This window comes from Sarcophilus harrisii, chromosome 4, assembly GCF_902635505.1.
Source record: "Sarcophilus harrisii chromosome 4, mSarHar1.11, whole genome shotgun sequence".
Classification (NCBI taxonomy): domain Eukaryota; kingdom Metazoa; phylum Chordata; class Mammalia; order Dasyuromorphia; family Dasyuridae; genus Sarcophilus; species Sarcophilus harrisii.
In genome coordinates, this window is record NC_045429.1 from 28,722,830 (window position 1) to 28,733,895 (window position 11,066).

The 11,066-nt window shown below is 54.8% G+C and overlaps 1 protein-coding gene across 2 annotated transcripts; it reads right to left on the minus strand.

Annotated features, from left to right (window-relative positions):
• Positions 1–3,609: 3,609 nt before the first annotated feature.
• Positions 3,610–10,724, minus strand: NSUN4 (NOP2/Sun RNA methyltransferase 4). Of its 2 annotated transcripts, XM_031969192.1 has the most exons (7): positions 10,546–10,724; positions 9,498–9,850; positions 6,374–6,528; positions 5,704–5,757; positions 5,135–5,286; positions 4,615–4,739; positions 3,610–4,342 (listed from the first exon to the last, which is right to left on the minus strand). In XM_031969192.1, the coding sequence occupies exons 1-7, from the start codon at positions 10,642–10,644 to the stop codon at positions 4,066–4,068; spliced, it is 1,215 nt and encodes a 404-aa protein (XP_031825052.1). In that variant the 5' UTR covers positions 10,645–10,724; the 3' UTR covers positions 3,610–4,065. The 2 variants fall into 2 exon arrangements, with proteins under 2 accessions (XP_031825052.1, XP_031825053.1); XM_031969193.1 differs by lacking the exon at positions 5,704–5,757 and having other exon boundaries at positions 10,546–10,721.
• Between the last annotated feature and the right edge of the window lie 342 nt (positions 10,725–11,066).

The following is an 11,066-nucleotide window of genomic DNA, read 5'->3' on the forward strand; positions in this document are numbered from 1 at the left end:
GCACGTTGTCCATCCTGTTTCCACAAAAGAAACTTTTACATCTTTCAGATTTAACATTAATACTCTCTTTATTCAATTTTTGGAAATAACACTATCAAATTATCAGATCAAACTAAAATCCTGCTCTAGATTTTTTTATCATCTTCCTTAAACAAGGAGTCGATCATGCACATAAATAAGCATTAAATAATTTGCTTTAGACAGATGGGATCTTAGTAGAAATAAATCACTTTCAGATAACTTACAGTTCCAACACACTTCTTAGAGCAGCTATAGACTTGAAAAATAAAAATAAAACATTCTGTTATTAACACCATATAAATGTAGGATGTTCCTTTAAACAGTAGAAGCAATTGATATCTGAACCAGCAAGGTGTGGCAGCCACCATACTTAAGGGGAAGGGGGATTAGATCACCTGACAAGGTCCCTCTCCACATGGCCACCCTTCCCCCACTCCACCATGCTTCCCGACTTTAATCACAGCTAACTTTTTAGGGTGCCATTTCCCCAGGATCCAATCTGTCAGCTCAAGACAGGCCCCAACCTCATGGGATATATCTCCTTTTCCCATGGCAAACGGCAGATTCACTATGGAATTGTGCCTTTTTCTTTCATTTCTGGAGAGCTATTTTCCTCTTTTTCTCTCACATCATCTCTTCCTGTTCCCCCTCTCTCCTCCCAAAGCTTACTTGCTTAAACCTTCTCCAACATGTTAAACACTCCCAAACCAATGCTAGATACCCCATTTAAACTATTAATTGCTTTTGCAAATCAATCTTTCTTATCCCTCATCTTTAAGTCAAAGAAAAAAAAAAATTTTTTTAAACTTTAAACTTCAAGGTTCTCAAATAACTGAACCAAATGTCATAACTTATACATGCCCAACAGATGATAAATTTTTAAGGCATAACCCAGTTACAAATTACCCAATATCTCTAGAAAACAACACCTCTAAGTAGGGAAGATACAACCTCAACCTCCCCGCCCCCCAAGATAAACTACCAGCATTTTGTTTTAATAACCTATATTTTAACGTAAAATCCCAAACATGGCTTTAAATTCCCAATAATATAAAACCACTTTTGCCATCATATTTAAAATAATGAATTTCACCAAATAACAGTTTCTTTCCCTTGGTCCCACATGGCCCTACTGCAGGTCAGGACATGTGAGAGGGAAAGGAAAGAAGCCACCATCTTCGCTCTCTCGATCCCACATACTTCCCCGATGTATAGGGTAATTGTACTCCCAATTGGGATCTGCTAAAGATATTTCTGGTCATCTGAAACTACTCTTGCAGCTGGAGGGTTTCTCCTGTCCCACTCCTTCATAGCTGCACCTCTAATTAGGCCCCTCTCCTCTTGTGAGAAGAGAGAATTCAAAATAGACATAACTTCTCCTCCTGGCCCCTAGGGCCCTTGGAGGAGCTGATGAGAATTAAATACTTTCCTTCTCTTTCTGGTACAAATTCAGTCTTTGGCACACCCAGTCTGCAATAGTGCCTTTTGTAAATAAATCTTTGTATTTTTGTAATTTTTGTAAATAAAAGGCTTTAATAAAAAGCTTAAAATAAGCAAGCATTTACATTAGGAAAGGGGGAAAAAATAAAAAAGAATTTGGTTGATTGGTGGTGTAGTACTTGAGGTCCTGCCCACTTCCAGTACGGGTTACTGGGCTGCTCCAGACATGAGGCACTCAGTATTTGCTGTATATGGAGTCTCCTCTTTATGGCGTAGGCTCCTTACAAACAAGGACTGCTTCTTCCTTCATATTTGTATGTCCAGGCCGACTCTCCCTTTTTCAATCTTCCTTCTGTCAAGGGCACCATCAGCCTCCCAGGTTCACACCTTTGTCGCTATCCTTGACTGCTCAGCTCAGTTCAAAGTTTATTTCTAATTGCTGGATCCTTTTCTAAGGCAGCTGAATTGCTGCCCGTTTTTTACCCCTCATCCTCCTCGACTATTCTTCACCCTCTAACCCTGTCCATCTCCCACTCAGTCTTGGGGGCTAAAAACGATCTTTGTGTATCACCAATAAAAACTGTCACACTTTTCAGCTCCGATGTCTGTATTTCAAAGATTCTACTCAATCTACATTAAAAATTAAAAAAAAATTTTTTTTTTTTTAAATCTTCCTCAAAGTTCCAGTGCATTTGGAGCTCATTTGTGAAAAATATACCATCCAATTACTTTGTAAGAGCACCTGATGACACCACAGAAATTGGAACTTACTGGCCAATTTTCTTTTCTTTTTTTTTTAAATTATAACTTTTTATTGACAGAGCCCATGCCTGGGTAGTTTTTTTTTTACATTATCCCCTGCACTCACTGCTGTTCCAATATGCCACAGTATATCCTGGGTACAATATATGTGTGCAGAACCAAACAGTTCTCTTGTTGCACAGGAAGAATTGGATTCAGAAGGTAGAAATAACCCGGGAAGAAAAACCAAAATGCAAACAGTTTACATTCATTTCCCAGTGTTCTTTCTTTGGGTGTAGCTGCTTCTGTCGATCCTTGATCAATTGAAACCGAGTTAGATTTTCTCTTTGTAGAAGAAATCCACTTCCATCAGAATACATCTGCATACGGTATCGTTGTTGAAGTATAATGATCTCCTGGTTCTGCTCATTTCACTCAGCATCAGTTCACTTAAGTCTCGCCAAGCCTCTCTGTATTCATCCTGCTGGTCATTTCTTACAGAATAATATTCATATATCACAATTTACCCAACCATTCTCCAATTGATGGGCATCCATTCATTTTCCAGTTTCTAGCCACTACAAACAGGGCTGCCACAAACATTTTGGCACATACAGGTCCCTTTCCCTTCTTCAGTATTTCTTTGGGGTATAAGCCCAGTTACTGGCCAATTTTCAACAAAACCTTTTATGTAATTAGTAGAAAATGAGATTGAAAAGTACGTTTCATGGTTTAGTAAGCACAGTCTTATTTTTTCCATCTGGGGCTGGCAGCCATGAAGAGCAAAGACTGACCTACAGTGAACTTAGAAGCACACCTTTGAATTGCTGCCTCAAAAAGCATCAAATCGAGATTTTAAAAAAACATTGAAGTCTACTCGATGCCATCGTTCTTACTAAAAATGTTGTTGCTAACAGTATTTTGGTGAGAACAAAAAATGTATTTTCTCCCGGGGCCATATGTACAAAATATTTCTCTTATGGGATGTGTAAACAACAAGTCTGGAGACTACTGAGGGGAGAGGGACTGGCTGGACCCCCTCAGTTTGGTCCCAGAGGGCAGAAAGTTCCCCAAAGCTCTGAAATGAAGTTTCCCATTCCCAGAGATGTCCAAGTGCACAGCTACCTGTCTCAGAGGCTGGTGAGAGTCTCAGTTGGGGGAGGGCTGAAATCCTTCGTCCTTACTGGAGGGGCTGCCGAGACAAGGATCCAAGCTAGTCTGGGAGGGAGGGAGAAGCTAGAACTCCAGCACCTACCCAACTACTTCATACCAGGGTTAGACATCCTGGCTGAAGGACGTCTCCCCTCTCCCCAGATTCTCTGTAGACTCCTGTACCCCACATTGTTTGCCCAAGGGTAGATTCTCAATACCCAGAGCCTGAAGTAGATGAAGTAAACATACAACCCAGCCAATCCATATGCTTTTATTAAGTACCTAGTGTATGCCAGACATTGTGATGGACTTTAAGGAAACAAAGGCTGAAACAGCAGCTCTGCCCTGAAATCACCTCCGTCACACTAACACTGTTGTGGGTCTGGAGGAGTAAGGAGCCCTAAGTCTTCAAACTTCAAGGAAGAGAGGAAGCCACAGATACAAGTGATGTGCCCTGGACTGTGCCAGAGCCTCACCCAACTGCTCCTTGTGCCCACTGGAAGACCAGCCCCTCCTCTGCGCTCTCAGAAGGCACCAAAGTAAATCAGGCCCTGAGTCACAAAGGGTGGAATGGAGGGGGTGCCATCCCATTTCCCAGCATCTCCCACCTGCTTGGACAAAGCACACCAGTTCTCCCCGGGTCCTCCTGGGCCTCTGTGCTGAAAATCCACAGGAGTTCGGCAGGGGAAGGGGGCTCAGGCAGCCGAGCTGCTAAGTCAGTCTCCGTAGCCTACAGAAGTACATGGGTCCAAAGTTGGCCCAAAGGACGGGGAGAACCAGCTCTCCCATGCGGCAAGATGGGAAGAAGGAGAAGGTGTCCTGGAAGAGATGCCGGAAGCAGCTCAGGTCTTCCACCTGGACGTGGATCTGGTACTGATTGGCCAGAATCTCAACGGCCCCGCCCACAACATACTCGTTCTGCAGGTGGGAGAGGGTGCAAGTGGAATAGACGGCCGCCCCTCCGGGCCTGGTGGCGAGCAGGCCAGCCCTGAAACCAAAGAGAGGAAGGAAGGAAGGGGGTGAAGGGCCAGATCCGGCAAGAGTACACTAAGCGATCACGTGCTCCTGCTTGTCCTCCCCCAGGAAGTTCGGCTGGATTGATTCTGGGTCAGCAGATAGCTGTCTGAGAGCTGTGGCACCGTGTCTGTCCCAGAGCTGGCGAGTCTGTCCAGCTCATCCTTGAGCTGCTCCTTCCCCTTCGCTCCTCCCCCTGGGTCTCCCACCAACTCCCACATTGCCTCATGGCCCCTCCCCACTTACACCAGGAGCTGCACCTGCAGCATGGGCAGCATCTGGCGCTCGGTCTTCCGCGAGCGCTGGAATATGTTATTGTTCTCCTCCAGCACCGAGTGTCGGTCGGTGGTACAGGGCACGTCCACCAGCACCTGTGCCCGGAGAAGAGGCCTGAGAAAGCAGTGGGACCCCGTGCCAACCCGGCCCAGCCACCACGCCAAGGAGGGCGATACCACAAACAGAGGCGGCTCAGGGAGAGGGACCTGAGCCAGGCCCTCCTCCTCAGGGGCACTCGCAGCATGTGAATGATCACTCACACACACACACACACACACACACTCACACACACATACAATCACAGACACCCAGACACAGTCACACACTCACTCACATGTACACACAGCAGGACACGGGCAGAGGGGAATGCAGCCAGGGTTCTTGGGAGATGGTGGCACGTGCCGCCTCCTTTGGAACATGCAGGGTTGGTTCCTGGTTTAGCTGGTTCCCGAGGTCCCCTTGGGGTTGGGGCAGCAGGGCCATCACTCACCCGGTCATAGGTGTCCCTCTCCAGGTCTCCCCACATCCTTCCATCCTGGGACGTGACTTGCACGTGGTTCACATCCTGGGGTACGTAACTACGGAGAACCTGCCTTAGCCTCCTGGCTCGGGAGCCAGAGATGTCATTGGCTGTCAGGTGACCTGGGGGAAGGAGAGTGGACTGGAGAGCCCGGGGGAAGAGATGTCCAGGCAGGGCCTGACCAAGCGATGGTGGCTGAGCCCAGTCCTCAGAGCTCTGCAGCCACACCAAGGAAGCTCTGCTTCCACCTGCTGACCCAAAGGACACAGACTGGCCCAGGAAGGAGGCCATTCACAGCCTGGCCCGGTCCCTCACAAGCCACATGATGTGGAGCAGTTTTCATCTTATACAGGGTCAGCACAGCCTGGGAAGGGAAGGAGCTCTCTGAGACCAGAGAGTGAACAGCAGAAAGGGGCATCCAACCTGGTCCCAAAGCCACAGACTCCCCAGGGTCTCCAGAGCCTCGGCTAGTGCACCCCCAACTGCCATCTCTACATGCTTTCTAAAGGTGGCTGCTCGGGGTCTGCAGGAAGACCTACCCGAGAGGGCCGCCACCAGCTCCTGAGGAGGCTGTCCACTCTGGGATGGCTCCCCTAGGTAGAGAGAAATGCCTCCTGACAACCAGCCTGCGCAGGTCTCTTTGGCCCTCTCCTGGCCCTGCCCAGTTCTGCCCTCTGCAGCCAAGAACAATGGGCTTGGCCTTCTTTCACATGACCTCAAGATTCCCTCAAGACCCTTTATGGGGCTCGGACTCGGGGCCTTCCCCCCGGCTATCTAGGATTCCCCCACCCCTCATCCCTGGGCCTGGGCTCTCCCAGCGCCCACACACATGATCTCTGTGGCCGTAAGCCTGCCTCAGCCTACGGGAGGAAACGGAGTTCTGTCCCAGCTACAAAAGCAAGGGCAGGATCTGCGCCTTCCCGACTCTCGGCAGGGCTCTCTCTGAAGCCTGAGGCAGCTCTAAGACCTGCAGCCCCATCTCCCCCTGGGTCCTTCTGAGGCTGCTCTCTCCCCCAGGGAAGAACCATTTCCTATGTGGTGCTGAGCTGAAGCCCAGGGATGTTGTCCAGTCCTCCCCACAGGGAGGGGAAATCAGGAGCATCACTTCTGAGGCAAGGAGGGAAGCCACCTGTCCCCCTCTCGCTCCCCCGATGCTCCTGAGGCAGGCGGGCCACAGAGAGCCGGCAGACAGTTTGCACCCTCACTTACGGCAGCAGCCGGTCAGGAGCAGGGCCAGCGTCTTCCCCCCGGGCCCAGCACACAGATCAAGGACGGCATCACCCGGCTGTACGTCTAGAGCCAGCACAGGCAGCAAGGAGGAGGCGTCCAGGAGGTAGTAGTCGAGAAGGCCCAAGCTGCTGGCCCTGGAAAACAGACCGAGGAGCTTCAGGAGCAGAGTGGGAGCCCAAGGAGGCTCCCCACATACGGGCAGTGCTCGGAGACAGGGGGAAGGCAGCAGGCTCCCCCACCCCAGAGGATCCAGAGGCAGAGAGAAAACTTCCTGACCAGCGGGATGGACAATCTGCAAGGGGCAAAAACTCCCTCTCCCTGGGTCATTTGATTCCTGTGGCTGAAGTCCTGTGGGCCAGGGCAGACGGCCACACTTGGCTTCTGGTGCGGGACACTTAAGGACAATGGGACATAGCTACCCTAGAACCCAACCTTCCTGCTTTGGGGAACAGGAAGCCAATGTTCTCTCTCCACAGGGGATTAATAAGAAACATGACTAAGGAGATATCTACATGTCTGCATGCTGCTCTCCGGAGCAGGAACCAGACCTGGGGCCCAAGACACTGCCAAGAAACGCAGGAGATCTGAGGGTGGGCCGCGAATGTCTCAAACTCAAACTACCTTGGACTGACACAGAGATAAGGGCTTGAGTGGGCTCCAATTGGTTTGAAAGGCTACAGAAGTGTGGCCGATCCTTAGCTACAGCTTTCTATAGGAGAATCGAAGGGCACAACTTCCTTTAAATGATAGTCCAACTTCCCTAGCCAGCCCTCCCTCAGGCACCCCCCTCTGCAACCAGGTCTTTATGTCACATGTGATTCTGAGTCTTCAGACACCACAATCGAAAGCTGTGTGTGAGGGTTACCAAGGTGTGGCTTCCCAGGTGGGCCTGACCCAGGATCCCCGGAAACACCAGCAGCCTCCTGTCTGGGGCTCTCTCCTGGCCTCCTGTTCAATTCTGGGCCTGCAGCCTTCAATAGCATCTGCCTGGCTCATGGGGTCACCCCCGTCTGTCCAGACATAAGCAAGGGCCCCCTCCCGAGGCAGCCTGGAGAGAGCTTTAGGCTGGTTTTTTTGCACGGTTTTCACTGAGGAGGCTGACTCTGATGTCTTTCACACCCCCAGAGGTGGAGATCTCGCCTCCATGGGCATTCTGAGCGGGGTCTTTTCCATCCCAGTAGCAAACTACGTTCTCCCTGCTTTGAGCCTGGCGCGATATCAGTGGGAAAGACTGTTTGCTCAAGTGTTAAATGTGGCCAAGGACTCAGGGCGGTGCCGTGTTCCAGGGGCCCAGGGCTTTTCCATCCCCCACAGCCTTCCCAGTGCCCCCCCCCCCCCACTCTGCACTGTGGAAGGAAGGTCCAGTCTGCCGCCGATGACTGAGCAGCGGTTTTTCAGCACCTTGTGGGTGAACAGCACCTGGGCTACATAGACAGAAGCCCTTTCCTGCTTTCCAGAAGCTCGGTCCTATGGGGAGACGCCCCCTGGAGGTTCAGCCACCAAGCAGACGGTCTTCTTTCAGGTCATTCCCACTGCTCTATTTCGGGTCTTCAGTAGTTGTGGCTGCAGTCACTGTAGCCATGGCACCCAGGAAGAGAGCAGATGGTGGAGGCAGCAACCTGACTTGCCAGGCCCCTGCTGCTTCGGCCAGGCTGCCCGGTGGGGGGATGGCTGGCCCCTTCCTCATAGGAGCCGCCTCCCCAGGACTATGGGCTTCTGTTCCCGTCTGATTGCTGGTGGCAGCTGGTCAGTAGTCGTTGATGGTGGGCCCCTTCTGGTGGGCGATTTCCCCCCTCCAGAAGAGCTGGGCTGGAAACAGCTCTGGTAGTCTGGGGGCACTGCGAGGCTCCTGTGTCAGTGTCCTGACTTATTGCCATCAGTCTGAGGGGGAATGGCGGGGCCTTCCCTGCCTGGCTTGTCTCCCATGTCTCCCTCAGGGCCCCTGTGACATCAGTGGCTGATCCCGGGCCTGCTCCATCACACGTGCAGGTCAGGCTTTCAAGGCTGAGAGAATGGTGCCGGGAGGCAGGGAGGCTCAGCCATAAGATGTAGTGTTCTTCTCTAAAAAAATAACGTTCTCTGGGAGCTTCCGGAGGCAGCCTTCGTTTCAGTTCAAAGTAATCACCCCAAATGCAGCCGGGAGTTAAAGTCCAAATCCTTTATTGTCTCCTTCCCGGGGCCCGGGTGGCTTTCTTAGAGGCCTCTCTCTCTCCTTGGTTCCAAGAGCTCTTGCAGCTCGTCCTTCGCCTCCCCAGCTTCGGCTTCCAGCCAGCACATCGGTGGAAGATGGAATGAATCTGCCTCCGCTCCCAAGAGGGGGCTTGTGGGTTAGACTTGTGAATCTCCCGGAGTCCTGGCCAAGGCTCTTAGCTTCCATATGCTCTTTTAAAGGTGCAAATCTTGTAGAACTGTGCTAAGTACCAAGTACATCTAGAGAACTGCTAAACAACCACTGTCTCTCTCAATTCCCCCGCTTGGCACCTTGTAAGCATTCTAACAATAAGGGGCCGCACTTGGAACCCCCCGAGTGTCATCGGGAGTGGAGCCTCCTCTTCGGACGCGGAGCCCCTTGGGGGGTGGAGCTTCAGGCTGGCGACGAGCAGGACCAGTGGTTGGGCTGCAGGAGCCCTGAGCTGAGCATGGGGAGGGGAGAGGTCTGCAGCCGGCCTCCCAAAGCAGCTCAGGCAGGATGAGAACAAGGGTTACTGGGCACCAGAGCCCGAGTCTGGCCGCCAGCTCTGCCGCCCAGTGCCCGCGGGGCCTTAGAAAGGGAGGTGGAGGCCGAGGTCTCCTCCGTCTGGGAGTCCTGGGCCCTCACTCCGTCCTCCCTGCTTTCTGGCAGCAACCCGGGCCACCTCCTTCTTCTCGGCATTTCCCCGTTTCAGAAACCCTGGGAACGCACCTGCCAGCTCCCGGCAGGCCCCCCCTGCGCCCTGGGCTGCTCCCCTAGCCAGCACCTGCCTGGCCCCCTCCCTCCATGACAGCCCAGGCACCCTCCCTCTCCTCGCCTGTTTCTTGAACTGAAAAGAGGAGTCGGGGATGTCCGGCCCCCCTCCCAGGGCTGCCCCTGCCCTAAAGCCCTCCCCTGCCTCCCGGGGCCCACCTGGGTGGACGGAAGCGGCCGATGTCCCCTCTGGCAAACGTGTAGCACCGCAGGTTGGGGCTGCAGGGCCAGCGGGCTGCTGGGGGGCGGGGGGGCGCCCCGGGGCCTTGGGGGAAGGCCTCCTGCTGGCCCCTCCTCCGGGCCTGCGTCACGAACTCTTGGGCCTGGAGCCGCTCTAGCTCGGAGACGGCTTTGTCCCAGGCGGAGAAGTGGTTGACCAGGGCCCCGTACTTGTGCTCCGAGAGGAGGCTGACGCGGACGGAGGGCCACAGCTCTCCAAACTGGACCTTGTAGTTCACATCAAAGTTCTGCAGGGCCAGGCGGGCGGGGGAGAACTTGGGCTCCGTGGAGGCCTGCCAAGGGGAGAGAGGGTGCTCAGGCTCCCCGGCCGGGCTCACGGCGGCTGCAAGAGGCCCGTGCGCCGGCCCCATTAAGCAGACATGGAACACCTGGGAAAGCCCCGCTTTGTGGCCCCCAACAGAAGCTCTCCGTGGTCGGGGAAGCCCCCAGGACGGCGAGGCTCTGCCAAGGGGCTGCCCCGAAGCTCGGGCCCCGGGCGGGGCCCCTCCGCGCCCCCGCTCTGGCAAGCGGGGCGTCCTTCTGTCCCCGGCGCTCAGCAGCCCCTCCCCCTCTCCATCTCATTCTGTGCGGCGCCTGGGCCACGGCCGTGGGTGATGGACTCGGGGAGCACAGCAGAGGCCAGGCTGCGTGGCCCCGGGCAAGTCGCTTCCCAGTCTGTGAAATGGGCTCAGGAGGAGCTGGCGCCCCCCTCCCGTGTCTGTGCCCGGAGAACCCCAGACGGGGTCTCCAAGTCCCAGACAGGACCGAAACTGAAGGGGGATTCCGCCCCCCCCCCCCCCCGACCCGGTAGTGTCTCTGTTCTAACGGGGGGGGGCGCTCCAGGCCTCGGGGCGGGCAGGTCAGCACGTGACCTCGGAGGTCGGCCCGCCCACCGCCCGCCCCTCCCCCCCTCCGGGGTGACCCGACACCGATCAGCGGCCGCCCCCGCCCCCCGGGCAGGGGGCGCTGCCGGGGGCCAGTCCCTCACCCACTTCTTCTTGTGCCGCAGCCTCCGGGGAATCAGCCCGGGCGCGGGCCGGCTCAGCAGGCGGCGCGCCTCGGCCAGAAGGCGCCGGGACGCCTGCATCGTGTCAGCTACGCGTGCGCACGTCGGCGGGCGCCCACTTCCGGCCCAGCGAGCGAGCGAGGACTTTCGCTAAGATGGCGCCCGCCGCGCCGGAAGTCGGCGCTCCTGGGCCGGGACGCGCCCCGTGACGCTTCGCGGCGGGAGGGGCGGACCTCGGGCGATGACGTCAGGAGCGCAGACAAAGGCGCGGCCCGAGGGAGGCTCCTTTGTCCCCCGGTTCCCACCCCATCCTGGGCGTTTCCGCAAACGCAGGCTGCGGGAGGGGCGGCGCCCTTAAATCGCTGGCGAACCATCTAGTCCGGCCTGGCGCAGGGGATCCGCCTTGGGCTGCCTTGCCTCCAGGAGCGCGGCACTTGTTCCCTTCCCCCTCCCCCCGCTCGCGAGGGTTCCCGCCTCCATAGCCCGCACTGGCACAAACGCAG

Excerpts from the sequence above, each read along its gene's own strand:
- NSUN4 (XM_031969192.1), bottom strand. The coding sequence starts at position 10,644 with ATGCAGGCGTCCCGGCGCCTTCTGGCCGAGGCGCGCCGCCTGCTGAGC. Across the intron at positions 6,529-9,497 it reads GGCCGCTTCCGTCCACCCAG|GGCCAGCAGCTTGGGCCTTC; the intron begins GTGGGCCCCGGG and ends TCTGTTTTCCAG. Across the intron at positions 4,740-5,134 it reads AGAGGGACACCTATGACCGG|GTGCTGGTGGACGTGCCCTG; the intron begins GTGAGTGATGGC and ends CTCCGGGCACAG.